Consider the following 16,561-nt stretch of genomic DNA (forward strand, 5'->3'; position numbering starts at 1 on the left):
GCCAGTCGCACTCAGAAACACTCGAGTTGACGGCGGGACGACAAGCGCAGTGTCCGCTATCGAGGCTGTGTCTGATCTTGCGCAGCTTCAGAGCTTGTCTACCCACAGCATTCTGGATGGTTGCCGGACGAGTCGCACAAACTGAGGCCTGTCTCCTCGCGCTTGTCGGCGCAAATTGGAGTGGTTTGAAGATGAAGCGGAGGCGAGCCCCAGCATTGACGTGATTGGCTAGGACTCAACCTCATGCTTGGCCCACTAGTCTATTTTTGAACCGGCGAGGCCGGGCCACGACGGCGGTTATGAGATGAGGCGCTTGAACACGGGGCCGACGGATGCCGGACCAGAGGCATCAGTCTCGAATTAGGACAGATGGACACGAGTCTTTCCATTCCACGAGGAGGAATATACGGCAAGCGACCACACGACACCGCATGTCGGAGTAGTAGCAGCACCGAGATATTCCCACCCTCCCTGCGAAGCACACTATATGCGCCTGTACAAAAAATATTTCCACCCAAGTCTCAGGGCCACAGAAGAACCTGCGACCAGATACAGTCCAAGCCCCAAACTGGTAGTTGCAAAAGTCACCCAGTCAGCTGGCGCCGATCAATGCATCAATAACTGTGTATCGCCGGCCCCCAGCTCTGCCCTCTATATTCATAACGCCGTGCACAGTACGCTGTCATCATATCATCATGCCAACCCAAAACCTCTCAGGGACGTCCTTCACCTCTCTTTATGAGGGTTCCGCTTTCGTGGGATCTGCGTTTGCTGATCGTTCCATCAATATTAACGACGGCACCGTTTCGTCAGCGCCGTGGACTGTTCCGTTCACTTCGCCATTGACGTGTCCATTGGTGGTTAACATACCACCGACGTGGAGCACCGGCTTGGGAGCAACTTGCTCGGAGGTAATCTTCCCTAGCTCATCTGTTTCCCTTTTGCCACTCGGAGGACTAGGCCTCCCATCTTCACCATTCTCGGCTTCTTTGTTTGCCTGTCCAGTCACCTCAGCAATGCTGGCTTCGACTTTCTTCATCACTCTCTTGAACGGGCGTCTCAACTTCGGTCTCTCTGCCGGGCTCATTGGTGGCTCTTCGCCGTTCGTAGCTGAGCTGGGTGATTTGCCACCGCTTTCTGCCGAACCGTTGACGCCATCGACTGGGGCTGGAGCGGGTTCAAGGCTCTTGACTAATTTCTCCGCTGCTACTTTGGTTCTGTGAAGATACTCGTCCAGCATGGCTTTCAGAGCAGTCTGCCGGACTGGTTTGGCCAGGTAGTCGTTCATTCCAGCCTCGAGGCACTTCTCTCGGTCGCCACGGATTGCCGAGGCCGTCATCGCAATAATCAGAACTCGACTTACGTTAGGATCCGGGTCGGCTCTGATTGCTTTGGTCGCTTCATATCCATCCAGAACAGGCATCTGAACATCCATCAGCACCAGGTGGAACGGCTTGCCTTCTTTACTCTTTGCCTGTAAGGCTTCGTAAGCTTGTTTCCCGTCTTCATAGGCCTCACATTTCAAGCCAAGCCTATTGACAAATGAAATGGCAATCTTTCTGTTGATCTGGTTATCCTCGGCAATACAGACACGCAATTCCTCGCGGGGAACTTTGCTCAGATCACAGAAACTGTACGTCTTCTGCTCCGTTTCGGGGCTGGCGGCCTGTGACAATTCGCCATGGGGTCTGGGTCCTTGGCGGAGATTTGGATTTCATTGGGCACGCTGCTGTTCTTTGGTGCTTTCTGGAATGTAAGTGTGAATGACACCGTGGTGCCGACGCCAGGCGTTGATTCGATCCAGATCTTACCACCGAGCACGTTTTCAATCATGGCCTTGCAGATACTGAGACCAAGGCCGCTGCCCCCGTACGAACGCGCCGTGGACGAGTCAGCTTGCGAGAAAGGTTGAAAAAGACGCGTGAGCTGCTCCTGCGTGATACCGATACCAGTATCTGCAACCGAGCAGGTGATCTTGACCTTGTCTCTCGTCTCGGCATTCTTGCGAGCTCTGACAGTGACAGATCCCTTGGGAGTGAACTTGTAAGCATTGCTCAGGAGATTCATGAAGATTTGGTGGAGGCGGACTGGATCACCGAGGACCAAGTTATCGTCTATCTGCAGGTCTTCGACGGTCTTGAGTCCATGTTCCTGGTTGGTATAGGCCAGCGCCCGCACCACCTCGGTAATGGTCTCTTTCAGATTCAGAGGAACCGTGAACATCTGCATCTTACCGGCCTCGAGCTTGGAAAAGTCCAGAATGTCGTTGATAACGGTGAGTAATGTATCCGCACAAACTCGGATGCTGTCCGCGTACTGTTCCTGGTCTTTACTCAATGGAGTACCCTTCAGCAATTCGGACATACCGATCACACCGTTGAGCGGAGTTCGGAGTTCGTGACTGACGTTGGCGAGGAAAATGGACTTCGCCTTGGCAGCCTCCTCCTTCAACTTGACATTATGCATAGCCTCCGCTTCCGCCTTCTTCGCCTTCGCTTCTGCCTCGCGTGCTGCCACGAGGGCCCGCTTCTGAGACTCGACCATGCTGGCATTCGACGCGCTAACTTTGCGAACCTTCCTGTAGAGAAGCGCGTTCCCGAGTGAGATGGCGACTTGGTTTGTGAGAAGGTTGAGAACGATCATGTTGCGCTGGGTAAAGGCGTTCGGCCGTCCCTCGAGATGGATGACACCCATCAAATGATCGGCCTGGATAATAGGAATGGCAATAATGGAACGACCATGAGGGTTCCTTGCCAAGTAGGCGTCGCCTACATTAGAGAATCGATCGTCTTCGAGAACGTTGTGTACAAACACAGTTTCTTTAGTTCGAAGAAGATAATGGGTGATCTGCTGAGCGGCCTGATCGTCGACCTCCGAGAAAGGAATACCATCCGGGTAAGTCTTGACGCCTGTCTCGTGGTCTGCACTTGCTGCCACACACCACCCTTGATCCTCGGAGTCGATAACGATTGCGCAGAATTCTGCTTGCCCACCAACGGATTCCAGGATGACTGAAATCATCTTGGATAGAAGATTGTTGATTTGGAGCTCTGAGCTTATAACGCGGGAGAATTCCAGGATAGAGGTCAAATCCAGGATATCGAGGCCTAAGCCGGGAACGTCCTGGGGTGATTGAGTCGCGACCGCAGATTTCGGTTGCACCCATTGATTTGTATATTCGCGCTTGTTCTGGATCTGCGCATCTTCACCTACGGTCAATGAATGCAAGTCTTGCGTTTGAGTAGAGGCGTCCATGGTCCTGGAAGTGGTGGCAGTTTTGATTAGCCACTCATGCTTCTCTTGGAGCTGTCGAGCTTTCCCGGCCGCGTTGATCCTGTTCCAGGCGGCAATGGCTTCTTGAATCATAACCTTGCCAGCTCTCTTTGCGCCTCGCAAAAGTAGGAAGTCAGCCTGCATTTCCACTGCCAGCGCCTCTTCCATGGCGAAACCGTGAACCTGGCAGTGGTCAATGGCCATTTCGAGGTTGGAGGTGACGTTGTAGTACACTTTCGTCACGTCCGATATCGCGGCTTCAAGTATCCTGGACCAGGCAAAGTAGTTCACGTCATTGACCTTTCCCCAATCATCGATGAATTGTTTCATCTCTTTTGCTTCTTCAATGTAAGGTCCACGCTCCTCTTCAGGCTTCTCTTTTGCAAGCGCAATGAGAGACAGGCCGAGGTAGAAGCGAGTCCCGCAAGTGGGTCTATTCGACCAAAGCTCGTCAAGACTTCCGCAAATCAACTCTCTCCCCTTTTTGACGACGTACTCGTGATATCCCATGAGATGATAAGCGACAAGCGACATAGCGTGGAATATGTCGCGAGAGCGTTGCGCATTGGCGGCATACAGTCCACAATCTGTCAACCATGACTCGGTCTGGTGATCTTCGTCATCGAGAAGAGTTGCGGCGTCCGCTGCTATGGTCTTTCCTTGCAAGGCCCGCGAGACCTGTCTGATAACAGTCAGAAGTGTTCCACCTCGCCGATCTCTGTCCCAATCATCGAACTCTTCTGGGCCATAATTGCAGAAAGCCTCCACTTCTCCGAGGTCCTGTCCTGCCCAAAATCTTGAAAGTGCCATGGCTCCAATGTTCAGGATGCTGACAAACCTGTCCCCAGATGACAAGGAATATTCGAGCGCGCTATCGAGAATCGGGAGCAAGTTTCGCACCGGAGTCTGGTAGTGGCCAATAAAAAGGGTGTAGAGAGTCCAGCCCCTGCCTCGTGTCCAAGCATCGTCAAACATGGTGTAGAATTCTTGCGCAATATCGCCATAGGACAAGCCCAATTCGATATCCTTAAAGCGACCAATAGCGGCAGCACCAAGCATGGTGAAGCCGACCCCGGCCTGAACAAAAACACCACGATCGAGGATTGTGTTGACATAAGCGATGACGAGCTGGTACCAGAGCAAAGCGTTCGACCAGTAGAGAGCGCCGAGAGCCTCGGAGAGAACAGTACCAAGAGCGATTATGGTTTTGTCTTCGCTCAACGGAGCCGTCAGAAGCGCCTCCTTATCAAGTTGTTGCAGTCGGAGCTCTAGCTTCTTGAAATCAACGTCGCACTGTTCCCACGTCACTTCTGGCAGAGCCAGGCCTAGCTCTGCCAGACATTCTTTTTGAGTCATGAATGCATCCATGAATCTCCCCTGAGAAGCCAGCACACGTCCTTTCAGGATATAAGACCTTGTTTTATCTGCAGAGCATCTTGCGTGAGCGAATGTTTCGTTCAGAAGCTCCAGGGCCTCGGCGTCCTCTCCTTGAAGATACATGATTTCAGCGGTATTAACGTGAAGTTGGAGGGTTTCATCATAGAAGACATCCGGATTGTCCGTGTTCCATTTGTCGTCTTGCAGCAATTGGAGCGCGGTCTTGTAGTACCAGAGGCCGGTAGCTTTCGCGCCAGTTTCGATTGCCTTTTGCGCTCCTCGCCAAAGGACATCCCGATAACGCATTCGTGTTGGAATCCTCTCCTTCACGATTTCTGCAGACAGACAGATGTGACGTGCCAAAGGGTACAAATTATACTTGCACTGGCTGAGGTACGTCATCATGGCTTGCGCAATGATGAAATGCATCTTGGTTGTATTCTGGCACTCGCGCATTTCGTTCGCCGCTTTCAAATATCGCCCGTGCGCAAAACGGAACTCGTCATCGGTCTCCCCTGGATTTATGATGAACATGTTGACCAGTTGTTGAAGTCCATTGATACAGTCAGTCTCCGACAGATTGATTAACTTGGCACGTTTAGGGCAAGTCGCATCATGTACTTGATCTCTTCCGCTGCTGTAGAAGAAATCCCCGGTTACGATGGACTGGATCAATTTGAAGGAGAAGGTCGTGCCGATCAGAGAGGCCCATGCAAGAATTGACCTTGCCGCTGGTGGCAAGTCTTGCAGCCGGCGGGTCAGGTAACCATTGTCGGTGCAGCCTTCGGCGCTGAACTCATTGAAAATCTTGTCTAGGTCAAACTGCCAGCCTGATTCTTTCCAGTCATACCACAGACAGTTCCGCTGATAGCATGTTTGGAGAATATCCTTGACCAGGAACGGATTGCCTTCTGACTTGGCGTAGACAACGGCTGCAAGGGGCAAAACTGTCTCCACAGGCTGAGACATCGTTGCTGCAACATATTCAAAGACGTGCCTTTCTCTCAAATTAGCCAATTCGATCTTGTTGGTAGAGTCGAGATCGAGAAGTTTGACTGTCTGTTCGGGAACATTCCCATCTTCCACTCTGCTCGACAACATAAGCACAGCCGGCACCTTCGCTTTGATGATATGCATCAGCAGTTCGATTGATTCACTGTCCGCATATTGTAGGTCGTCCAAGCAGACACAGATCAGCTTTCCTGTGCAAATTGTTCGTAAGACATCCATGTACGTGTTGATGAGTCGAATGGACTTAGTATTGGCCGGACCACGCAGGAAGTCGTTGGCGTCCCACGTGCCGTGGTGAGGTGGAATTACATGCGTCTTGGGAGCGCCGCTATCGACCGTGGGAACCTCGGTGTTGACGCTTTGGTTCGCGGTATCTGTTTTAACCAAGAGCTTCTTGGACAGGACGGTGACATCAAGCAGTGTCGAAGGAAGATCCAACATCGAATGCAGGATTGGCCAGAAGGGCGTGACATGCGCCCGAAGATGCTCATGATATGGCGTGTTGACGTCTCTCTCGGAGAAGATCTGTCGGAAGAGACTGGCCATAACCTTGATCAGGGGTTCGAAAGGAGAAGGACGAGCCCTGTCGAATCTGCCGAGAGCGAAATAGCCATGGCGACGAATAACAGGCTGTACGGCCTTGATCAGAGCAGTCTTGCCAACTCCCGCTGGTCCCAGGATGGTAATGACTTCTGTCTTCGACCGTCGCTTGTATTTGTGGCTATTTCTCCTTCTAGTCATCATCCCGGGTAACATATCAGTGGCAGGTTGCAAGCCTCCCGAGAAATTACTGTCTCGGTCGGACAAGACATCCAATGGCGTGATTCTGGGGTCGCCGATGCCGCGGGTACGCTTTCCCAACAGATTGGCTTTGTTGGCATATCCTGGAGTGTAGGCACCATCCAGTCCAATAGTGGTGGAGTTACTGCGAGATTCACGAAAACCAAATGAACTTGAGTCGTCAGAACCAGGGGCGTCTTCCGCTCCATCCATGCGACTGTCTGAAATGGATGAATTGGACCCAGCACTCAAGAGGCCATGTTGCGAAGGGGATGGTCTCGTGACAGACGAGCTGTGCCTCTTGTGAGCCTTGTCAATAATCTTGGTGATACGTTCCGTCTCGGCGTGCCGGCCAAACTGTTTGGTGGGGAGGATGAAGAAGGATGAGACGTCTCGTTGCCCGACCTTGTAGTTCTTGATCTTTTCCTGGTCGCCTTCGCCTAGATACTTCTGGATCTGTACTAAGTCATACCTGAGACCGCTCATTGAGTGATACCGTTCATCCATCTGCTTCTGGGTCATCTTCGCGATGATATGTGCAATTGCATCAGGAACATCCATGCGGACTGCGGTGACCAAAGGAAGGCGATGCGTGAGAACGCGCTGGACAATGTCGATGGGAGTTTCTGCATCAAAGGCGGGCTGTCCAGTCAGCAGTGTCCAGAATAGAACGCCCAAGCTGTAGATATCTGTGCGACTATCAGGCTCCGCGGGTAACCTTCCAGTTTGCTCGGGAGCAATAAAATGCAGTTTACTCTTGACGCCGATCTCTCGGCTCATATTAGCCCAACCCTCACTGGATAGCAGATTTTCGAATGCTCGGGGTCCGTTCCCGCCATTCGCCAATTTGACCGTCCCTGTCTCCCGGTTCCAGTGGAAAGTGTCTGAGCGAACCTCTCCATGGACGCTATTGGCACCGTGGTGCAACAGCTCAAGGGTTTCTGCAGCACCGACAGCAAAATCCAGAAACGCCTGGAGCGGTATCCGCTCGCCGGGAGTTCCGTCGGCCACGACGCTCATCCTGTGATTATTGAGACCATAGAACGCTGGTCCCATGTCCAGAACCTCGCGCAGATAGTTTTTCCCCGGAGCTTCATATACACACACGACGATAGGACGGGTGTCGCCTGGAGTAGTAGGCAGCTTGAAGATCTCAATGGGTCGTATGGTATGTTCGCACTCCGGATCAGCATCCTTCACGATAGCCTGGTTATAATAGAACTCTCTTTCCAGACGCAGCACGTGCGTGCTGATGCGCGCCACGACAGGCATCCATATTGGCTCCGGGTCCCCTTTGGAGGATAAATTCTCACTGTCGGTCGAAGTACCGCTAATACTACTCCAGTGATGGTGTCGGAGTGCGGGACGATGAGGATCGAGTTTCGGAGAACTCCTGGTCGAGCCGGACAGGACGGAAAAGCTGTTCAGGGTACTAACTGACTCGCGCGGATTGACGACATCTGGATTGTGTAAAACACCGTAGACATGCCTGCTTGAAGTGGCCGTGGGTTAGTTTTCGAAGCCTGCGAACTCTGGAGATCGGGCGGCGGGGAAGACTGACCAGTGATCGTAGCTGGTGTGGAATGGCACGAACTGCAATCAATCCAAATCAGCATTCACTTCGCGCATCAACCCAGGGACAGACATACCGAGCGATCCCACGTATAGTTGGGGACTTGGGATAGGCGTTCAAAGAGCCTCGCCGGCGCGATGGGGAGGTCCTCGCCCAAGATTTCGTCCATTTTCTCGTACTGAGGGCGTGACGTTTGCGATCATGTCATTTTGCAGGATAGACTCTCGAAGTGGAGGCAACCTATATCCACGAGAGCGACGGCGGCGACGGCGGCGACGGCAACGTCAATAGCTGCGTTGAAGACGATGATGAAGCATGTGGTGATGGAAAGCGGAGGGAATGGAAAGATCCCGGTGTTAGGAGTCGAGGCACGAAAGATTGGAAATGGATGTCGGGATCGTCTGCACGATCTGTGAGCGAGAGGCACCAAAGGGGTGAGTGTGCGTGGTTGATGCTGATTAAGCGTCAAGCAATGACTATTTGGGCAAGGTCGAGGAAGCGGGAGGTTTTGGGGGGGCTCTGGCCGGGCTTCTAGACCTGGGTCATAAGCAGATTGGCGCCCCATCACACCACATTGCAGAGCACACGGGGTCATCGAGGCACAGTCACAGGTCAGTTAGGCAGTTGTTGGCTCGCTCGGGATCAAGCTCTGAGTGCCGGCCCCAGGCGAGTTGTAGGCCACTGGCCAGTAGGAAAAAGGACGTCACCGCCTAAAGCTCAGCAAACTGCCGTCTTGCCGTGCTGCCCAGGCACCCACGGATGCCCAGGGTCCTCGGTAACGTCCCTTCTGCCCCGCTACAAGGACCCTGGAGGGGTCCAGATAACGAGCACGGGGACGAGTCGGCGATTTTTAGGACGGAATCCCTATAACTTTTAGTACAGTTGCTGCGCTGACTCGGCTGCTTCCTATGTTCTTTGTTATTTGTTATTTGATCAGACGGGCAAGATTACTGATACAGGCCAAAGTACGGTGTAGAGCGCTGCGAGGCACAAAACAAAAGGACCGTGCACAGTATCTGTCTTGACGCTTCACGCTCTTCGATATTGTTGCAGTAGTTGTCTCTTACACCTACAGGATTTGATCTTCTTGTGATCCATCCATCATCTGTGCTCCCCGTCCAGATGACTCCACATTCAGTATCCGGATCATGCCTCGACGGCCGGCTCCAACCACATGATAGCATTTGATACCAAATTCCTCTTTCCATGTGTGATTCAGATGCGGTTTTCGACTTGCTCATCAGTGTGACACCAGGAGTGTGACGGCCATAAAGGTCATTATCATCGTCCACAATTGGTCCATGCCACGAAGAGATTGTCTTGTGGCAGTGTTCGTGATCGGAGGCGTAATGCTGGGTTGTGGTGGTTTGGTGGGGATCGATGCCGTCGGTGCGCTACTTGTAGTCATGTTGCTTCCAGAGAGAGGTATCATTGTAGCCGAGTCACTGCTGGCACTGAGCACTGAGCCGGTTGTGAGAGTGGGCAACCGGGGCATGCTCGAGGAATTGGAGGTTAACTGGGCTCCTAAGTCGCTGGCTGGTATCGCGGAACCCACTCCTTTACTAGTCCATGGAGTTGGCATCAACAACGTTGAGGTGTTGGGTTCTTCGAGCGTGTCCCCCTGATAGATATTTCCTGTTTGTCCATTCGCCAACCGGTAGGTTCCCGTGATCAGGTTTGCATAGTCGCCGTTGGGAGTGGTATAATTACCAGAGGTAATTGAACCATAAGAGCCATCGGGAAGATAATAATTCGTGGTGAACTTGTCCTAAAACAACCCAGGATGAGCTCCCAGCCAACTTAAAAGAAGAGAAGAACCGCACCCAGCACACCGGAACGTTATAGCTGAGGACAAGAAGGCACTGAGTGGTCGCGGCACCTGGTCAGAATCAGTTCATTGTGCCGAATGGTTTTCGTTGTGAGCTTGAGCTTACAGCAGAGACTCCCCGGAGGGTCCCTTGCTCGATGAGCTGGGGCTGTGTGCTCGTCAGATGAGACGATATGGACTGGTGCAGGCTGAGGATCGACTGTTTGGATGAGACAGAGGTACAGCCTGGCCATTCCAGGACCAATCTCAGGCACGTCCCTGGTGGAAGCTCCGTCAGGTGAGCAGAGATCATATCCCGAGCCACATGATTGACGAGGGTTGAGGTCACCAAGGCAAAGGCACACGTGCATCAGCACGACCAGAGGCACAAACAAGAGTGAGAAGGGAGTCGGGACCATCTTGACGGAGGTGAGCGTCGTAGCTGGCAAAGGATTGTAAGAAGATGGACGACAGTCTCACATGGCAAGGTCAAGCTCAGATCTTGCAGAAGAGACAACTGTGTGGTCCTGCAAGAAGTGACCAGTTGTGTTGCCTGCGGCCAAAGGCAAGCACTCCTCAGGTGGCAGAGCAGCGGTGCAGCGGTGCAGTTACTGCAGTGGAAAGCCCGCACCTACTGCCTCTTCTCAAATCAATCTCACTGATCCCAGCATTGCGATCTGTGGGCTCTGAACGCAGCGCCCGTGGTCAACACGATTAGACACATTTTGAAACGAACGCCGTCTGTTTCTCGATCAGCCTGCTCTCCGTCCCAAGCCGCTAACTGTCATCTGAGTGCTCGTTTGTCTCGCCTTCCTTCCAGGATCCCTAAGGATGGTCGTCGTTGAACTTCCAACCTCGACGGCTTATGACACGTCGATCAGTTTCTCGTGAGACACCGCAGAACCACCATTCCAGCTCACGGGCACAACAAGACGAATGCTGTCCGCCGGATTCCTCTCGGAGAGTTCATCCGTACCCTTCCATTCCTGCCACCGATGAGCAGTGGATGTTTTGATCAAAACACCACGGACCTCGAGAGGGAATGCCTGCCACTTGAATATCTCGATAGCAGATCGACGGTCAAAACAACAAAAGTTTCTGCACCTACGGCTGTCACCAGGAACGATCAAATGGAAGAAATTGATGACTCGGTCCAGGACTGGGTGTGATCTCAATGCTCGTGCATCCTCGGACCATGCTTTCAATAGTCTGTCTGCAAAAATCACGCCTGTGTGACTGATTGCCGTTCGATAGCCGCGATCACTTCCGGTATTTGTTCAGTTTGACACGCGCTCCACAGAATGACGCCTGATTAACTTGCCAAGGAGCGACTCAATTCTGTGAAAGAGACGTGCTGCACGTCGATCGGTTCGATGCAGTGGATGCGAGCAGCGGCTGATCGTCAATATCGATTGTGATGAATCAAGCTTCAGCGGGCAGGAAAGCGATATTTCTACGCCACCACAGACGCCATCAGGCGCCATCTATCTCGTATTCGGTGAAGGTTCCGTGAAGCTGAACAGTTGGCGGGCGTCAGCCTCGTCGTTTAACGACTCGACAGCCAATCGCCATCAGATCCTTAGACCGCGATTCCACTATCTCGGCTTGACCAGCCACTGCCAGCCCCTGACATTTGGCGCACAAGCTCCATCGCCGTCGATCGTGGTGGCCCGGCGGGTCGGGTACGTGAATCGGATAAGGATTAAGGGTTGCAGATCCCTCCCGATGCAGAAGACTGGTCATTAAGACATCAAGCCTCGTCTCTCATCCTAATCAAGAACCAGAGCGATCTGCGGCAAATCACGTCTTTAAACGCTACAACGAATTTCAATTCTGGGGATTGCGAACTACGCGAGAGATTTGCTTGACCGACCACCACCGACGCGTCTGTTACCGCTCCTATTCGGATACAGATTGCAATCACAAGATGGCGTTGACTGAGAATCGGCAATTGATCTATATAAACATTTCAGTCCCCTCGACTGGAGAGTTACTTCTTCATCCTCATCAACAGTAATACAACAGTCGCTCGTTTCTACTCTCTCATACTCACTTCATTCTTTCGTGCAAACGATCTAATTCTTCACTTCCAATTCCTTTGTTCTTTCACCCAACCAAAGCCCTTTCAACCGGCCTAATACATTCAAAATGCGCTGCTCAACCGTCTTCGCTGGCCTTTTCATGGCTGCCTCCGCCTTGGCTCTTCCTCTGGATGGTAATTTCCTCCACCTAAGCAACAAGTTTCCCAAAACATACACTAACCAGATGCTCAGCCTCTTCCTCCAACACGGCCCTCAAGCCTGTCGAAGCCGTCAAGGACCTGTCCGCCAGAGCACCTGCTCCTCAGATCGACATCGACTTGAGCGATGTCCTTGGCGACGTCTCCGACGTTGTTGATAACCTGGTCGTTGCCTTGGAGCAGGTCTTGGATCCCGTCCTGTTGGCGCTCCAAAACGTCACCACCGTCCTCAACGAGCTGCTGGTCGACCCCAGTGTCGTCGACTCCACCCTGACCCTGGCCAATTCCCTCATTACCATCCAAGGTGTTCAGACCTCTATCAACGGCCTTACCGGCGCTACCTTGACCACCGACGATGTGTCAGACCTGACCAGTGTCAACAGCGCTCTTCAGACTCTTCTCGACACCGTGAACAACCTCATCTCCACTGGCAATACCGACACCACCCTGGTCAGCATCCAAACCCTGCTCAACCAGATCATTGCTACTGTGAACGGCCTACTGGATGGTATCACCGTCACCGCATAAGCGAGTGTCCGGCAGTGTGGTCTTGCATGATGGTCAGCCTTCGGTATCGGAGTCTATCGACGATGGCTCGCATTCTGGCATTGGCAAGCGGGATAATTGAGGGCGCCACTTTTGGGCGTCGCTATTTCTATTACAAGGGCTTTTTTTCTTTCTCTAATTGGTTGAAAGGGAGGATCGGGAATTGAATGGATCACTCTTAATCTAATTCATATACATTTGTGGGAGTCGGATTTTCTGGATTGGGGGGACAACGGAGGAAGAACACAAGAGTGGCAACAAGGAAACAGGATGAATGGAATATAGAAACGAAACAATTACGGAAACTTGTTGCATGAGCATACTTTATTCATACTTGATATTGACCATGTGACTTCCACCAGGGGGGGAATTCAAGCTATTAAGACGGGCAGACCGATTCTCTTCATTCATCGGGCAAAGGACTCTCCCAATGAACCAGCCCAAAACTTAGCACTCGCACGGTGTGATAGCCTTCAACTTTATTTGTTTATTTTTTGTTTTTGTTTTGCCTGACCATTTTCTTCAGTCAACAATCAGCGAGACCACACACGCATGCCATTTCGGTACCTTGCCTTCAACTTAGCGACATAGATTGTGCTTTTGTCTCTCCATCATCAGACAAGGTCGTCGGAGATATTCGTCAGTGTGCTATTGCTTCCGCATATGCGTTGTCTCCGGATCCGTACCCAGGGTCCTACCACTGCTGGTTGTTGAGCCGGGTAACCTCGCTGACCTCCTCAGCCCAGTCAGCGGCACCGTCGATGGCATCCATCTCATCCAGAGTAGGAAGAGAAGCAGGAATGTTCTTAGCACCCCTTCCCACATCGACTCCCGAGTCTTGAGTTGCGACCGAGTTGGGTGGGCATAGGGGACCTTCGCTGCTGAAGGTGTCCCAACCATTAGTCCCTGCCGAGGTGACAGTCGTCGGCTCATCCCATCCGCTTCCGCTTCCGCTTGCACTTCCACCCCCACTGGAGCTGTCAACTGTATGTCCATTTTTGCCACAGTGACCATTCGCACGACCGCCGGACTTCTTCAGTCTATCCTTCTCCTCCCACTTCTTCCTCACTTCCGCCTCGTTCCTCTCGCACCAGTCATGCAAATCCTGATCGAGCTTTTTGTTCTCCTGCCTCAGAACACTCAAAGTCATCATCTCGAAGGGGGTCTCCTTCTCGTCAAGTCTGCCATTCCACCACGCCCAGAACACGGAAGCGGAAGCAACTTCACGGACAGCCTTTTCTTTCTCGTCTGGGAGTGTCGCTAGCAACGGGGTCGTGTAGAACCATTCAACTTCTTCCCAGCTCATGAGTCGGTGGCGAGCGATGGCGGCCATGCGCTTGACAATATGATCGGAGAGGTCCCGTGGCGGAATACCAAGGTAATAAGCCGAAATGATGATGTTGGCGTAGGTAGTAAACAACTCGGGCACTTTTTCGTCGAGCTAGAGAGAGGTATGAGTCTCTGCCCTGTTCGAGAAACTACTAAAGGGACTCACATCTTTGAACTTGACAATGCTCTGCTCGTCGACGCATTGTTTGATCCATGCCAAAACCGCCTTGAGGCCGTTCAAGTTGCCGCCGACAACAGTGAAGGATTTGCTGTTGTTGTCCATCAGGTCGTGGCGAATGCGATCGCAGAAGATCATCGCGGCATCGCGGGAGAATTTGCCGTCAAGGCGGACTAGAGGAGAGGCTTTCGTTGGTTTGAAGAAGAGGGAGATTGTTGGGTCGGCATTGATCCTATGGGCACCGCTGTCAGTCCTGCAATTGATGAACGAACGTCATCTGCGTACGTGGAGAGTTTTGCAGGAGGGATGCGAGGACCACGATCCTCACGCGGTTCGGGTGGCTGGCCCATTGAATCGTCCATGCTGAGAAATATCTGAGTATCGATGTGGAAGAAATTATGATACTCTTGAGGCCTGAGCTGTGGTAAGGAGATTGAAATGGTGCAGAAGTTGTGATGAAGAAAAACATCAAGCCAAGGATGGAAAGAGCAACAATGGGCGGAAGGGGAAGATTTTGGCAGGTAGCAAGACCACCAACCATCGACATTCGCTTTCATGTGCTGCCGTCCAACTAAAGACCGTTAATGTGATAACTGTACAGTTGGCATTTTGGCAGATACAATCGGGTTTATATCGCCAAGCCTGCCGTCATCATGTTCCCTTGCCTCCGTGGCCAAGGATTGGATTCTCTCCATTCTCTTGAGGCTCTATGGCTGGCAAGGATGATAAGAGTAAGATCCAAGTTGGCATCCATCGTTTGGGCAAAGTTTTGTATTGCATCGTTGCAGGCAGCACAGCCCTACAGCAACACCGATTCGTTGAGGCACAAGGCTATCACCAATGGAGGTTGGTCACGCGAACCTGCACAAGAAATGATCAGAATGCAGATGCACTGCGCAGTGTCGTCGGTGGAGGATTTCCTGGTCAGTTCAGAATTTCATCTCTGGCCAGCGGTCTAGTCAATTCAACGAGCTCAACCCATCTGCGCCTCGCTCCCGAATCATAAATCGTTGTAGGCATCGAAACAAGAAACCAATGTGGCCGTCCCTTCTATTTCTTTCCACTCTTCTTGATTCCCTGCTGGCCGGCATTCAGCGGTCCCTTGCCCTTAGCCTTGTCGGCCATTTCTTTCCGAGCTTTCGCATCTGCGTAAATAATTCAGTTATTGTTCAGGCAGGGCACTGGCGTGGGTCTCTCATACCTGCCGCTTGCTTGGCCTTGAATGCCACGTCCTCTTCGTCAAGGTCTTTCTTATCCTTCTTTGGCGCTTTCAGTGGCTTCACTTTGCCGCCTGCGAAGCGATGTCAGGAGGCTGATCAGACCACTTGGTGCTTTCGATGAACCTACCTTCTCTGCTTTGTCCGCCCATGATTATTGCGTCCTATTAAACCTGCTGGGTTTTGGCCGATGAGGGATTCAAGGTTTGGGTTGTGGAAGTCTAGCAATGTCGAGTGAATTGGGAACGAGTCTTCGAGAGGATGAATCGCCGCAGTCAAGAACAGCCGCCAACGGCGTCAGCGATTGGCTCACGTGACATCTTGGCTTGTTTGAATTGTTTGTCAGTCGAATGGTGAATTTTGGGTCCATTCCATGAGAGACAGAACCAAACACAAACCCTTACAGAACAGTCCGTCTATTCACGACGTTTTCTCCAAGTGCAGGCGTGGAAGAGGCACATGTTTCACAAATGCTTAGTGGGATTTGTGGTTCACTGACCTAGGAGCCTCCAAGTTCATGAGTCCCTCCACGGCTCACTGTTCTAATCTCGATCTATGAAGAATGTTCCCGAACTCTAACACGTTCACCCAAGCCGCCAACAAGCCCGCAGAGATTCTCGCCATACACCATGATCTCGTCGGCGTCATGCTATGTCCGTCGTTGAACCCTCGTGCTCCCGAAGATGTTGATGAGGAGTGAAGTTCAGCAACTCATGATAGAGAGTCCTGGCGAAGACGGTGCATCATCGAATGCAGATGGGTAGTGGCGGCCGAGCATGTCGCTCGCTAGTTCTTGGTGTATGGGGGCGTCGCAGGTGGGCTGCCTGTTGGCGAGTTTGGAGGAGGATTGGTTCCCGACATTTTTGTCCCTATTCTGATGCGAGTCGAGTCAGGTATTTAACGATTGTGCTGTATCTGACAAGGGTTAACTGTGACTGCACCCTCGTTGGATTAGAAGCGAAATACCTATTGTGTTGTTGCAAGCTTTCTTCCTTGTGCTGCTGACTGTTGCGATGATGATGATGATGATGATGATGATGATGATGATGATGGACAAGCAGTTGCCGGCAATGAGGAGATATTTATGCGTTTTCGATGGTGCTCGTTTGCTGTTTCCGTTTGGGCAATCTGTTCTTGCGTGACTTCGATGCAAGCACGCCGGGACAGAAGACAGGTATTGTCTACAGCTGTCGAGGCAGACGGCATTCTGTTTCGTGACGGCCTTGCTAGG

General features: G+C 52.1%; 5 protein-coding genes across 5 annotated transcripts; 1 reads left to right on the forward strand and 4 right to left on the reverse strand.

Moving 5' to 3' along the window:
• Nucleotides 1-736: 736 nt before the first annotated feature.
• Nucleotides 737-8,183, reverse strand: AYL99_02585 (hypothetical protein; the record flags this gene model as incomplete). Its single annotated transcript, XM_018834101.1, has 4 exons — nt 737-1,611; nt 1,674-7,930; nt 8,003-8,034; nt 8,091-8,183. 4 exons carry the CDS (start codon nt 8,181-8,183, stop codon nt 737-739), a joined length of 7,257 nt encoding a protein of 2,418 aa, XP_018696725.1.
• A 1,071-nt stretch (nt 8,184-9,254) lies between these two features.
• Nucleotides 9,255-10,240, reverse strand: AYL99_02586 (hypothetical protein; the record flags this gene model as incomplete). Its single annotated transcript, XM_018834102.1, has 3 exons — nt 9,255-9,782; nt 9,838-9,893; nt 9,949-10,240. The coding sequence occupies 3 exons, from the start codon at nt 10,238-10,240 to the stop codon at nt 9,255-9,257; spliced, it is 876 nt and encodes a 291-aa protein (XP_018696726.1).
• A 1,729-nt stretch (nt 10,241-11,969) lies between these two features.
• On the forward strand, nt 11,970-12,588 carry AYL99_02587 (hypothetical protein; the record flags this gene model as incomplete). The annotated part of the gene is made up of 2 exons (XM_018834103.1): nt 11,970-12,036; nt 12,095-12,588. The coding sequence occupies 2 exons, from the start codon at nt 11,970-11,972 to the stop codon at nt 12,586-12,588; spliced, it is 561 nt and encodes a 186-aa protein (XP_018696727.1).
• A 712-nt stretch (nt 12,589-13,300) lies between these two features.
• On the reverse strand, nt 13,301-14,475 carry AYL99_02588 (hypothetical protein; the record flags this gene model as incomplete). The annotated part of the gene is made up of 3 exons (XM_018834104.1): nt 13,301-14,047; nt 14,102-14,345; nt 14,399-14,475. 3 exons carry the CDS (start codon nt 14,473-14,475, stop codon nt 13,301-13,303), a joined length of 1,068 nt encoding a protein of 355 aa, XP_018696728.1.
• A 688-nt stretch (nt 14,476-15,163) lies between these two features.
• AYL99_02589 (hypothetical protein) lies at nt 15,164-15,482 on the reverse strand (the record flags this gene model as incomplete). The annotated part of the gene is made up of 3 exons (XM_018834105.1): nt 15,164-15,258; nt 15,315-15,404; nt 15,461-15,482. 3 exons carry the CDS (start codon nt 15,480-15,482, stop codon nt 15,164-15,166), a joined length of 207 nt encoding a protein of 68 aa, XP_018696729.1.
• Nucleotides 15,483-16,561: the final 1,079 nt, after the last annotated feature.

This window comes from Fonsecaea erecta (assembly GCF_001651985.1).
Source record: "Fonsecaea erecta strain CBS 125763 chromosome Unknown Scaff2, whole genome shotgun sequence".
In the NCBI taxonomy this organism is placed as follows: domain Eukaryota; kingdom Fungi; phylum Ascomycota; class Eurotiomycetes; order Chaetothyriales; family Herpotrichiellaceae; genus Fonsecaea; species Fonsecaea erecta.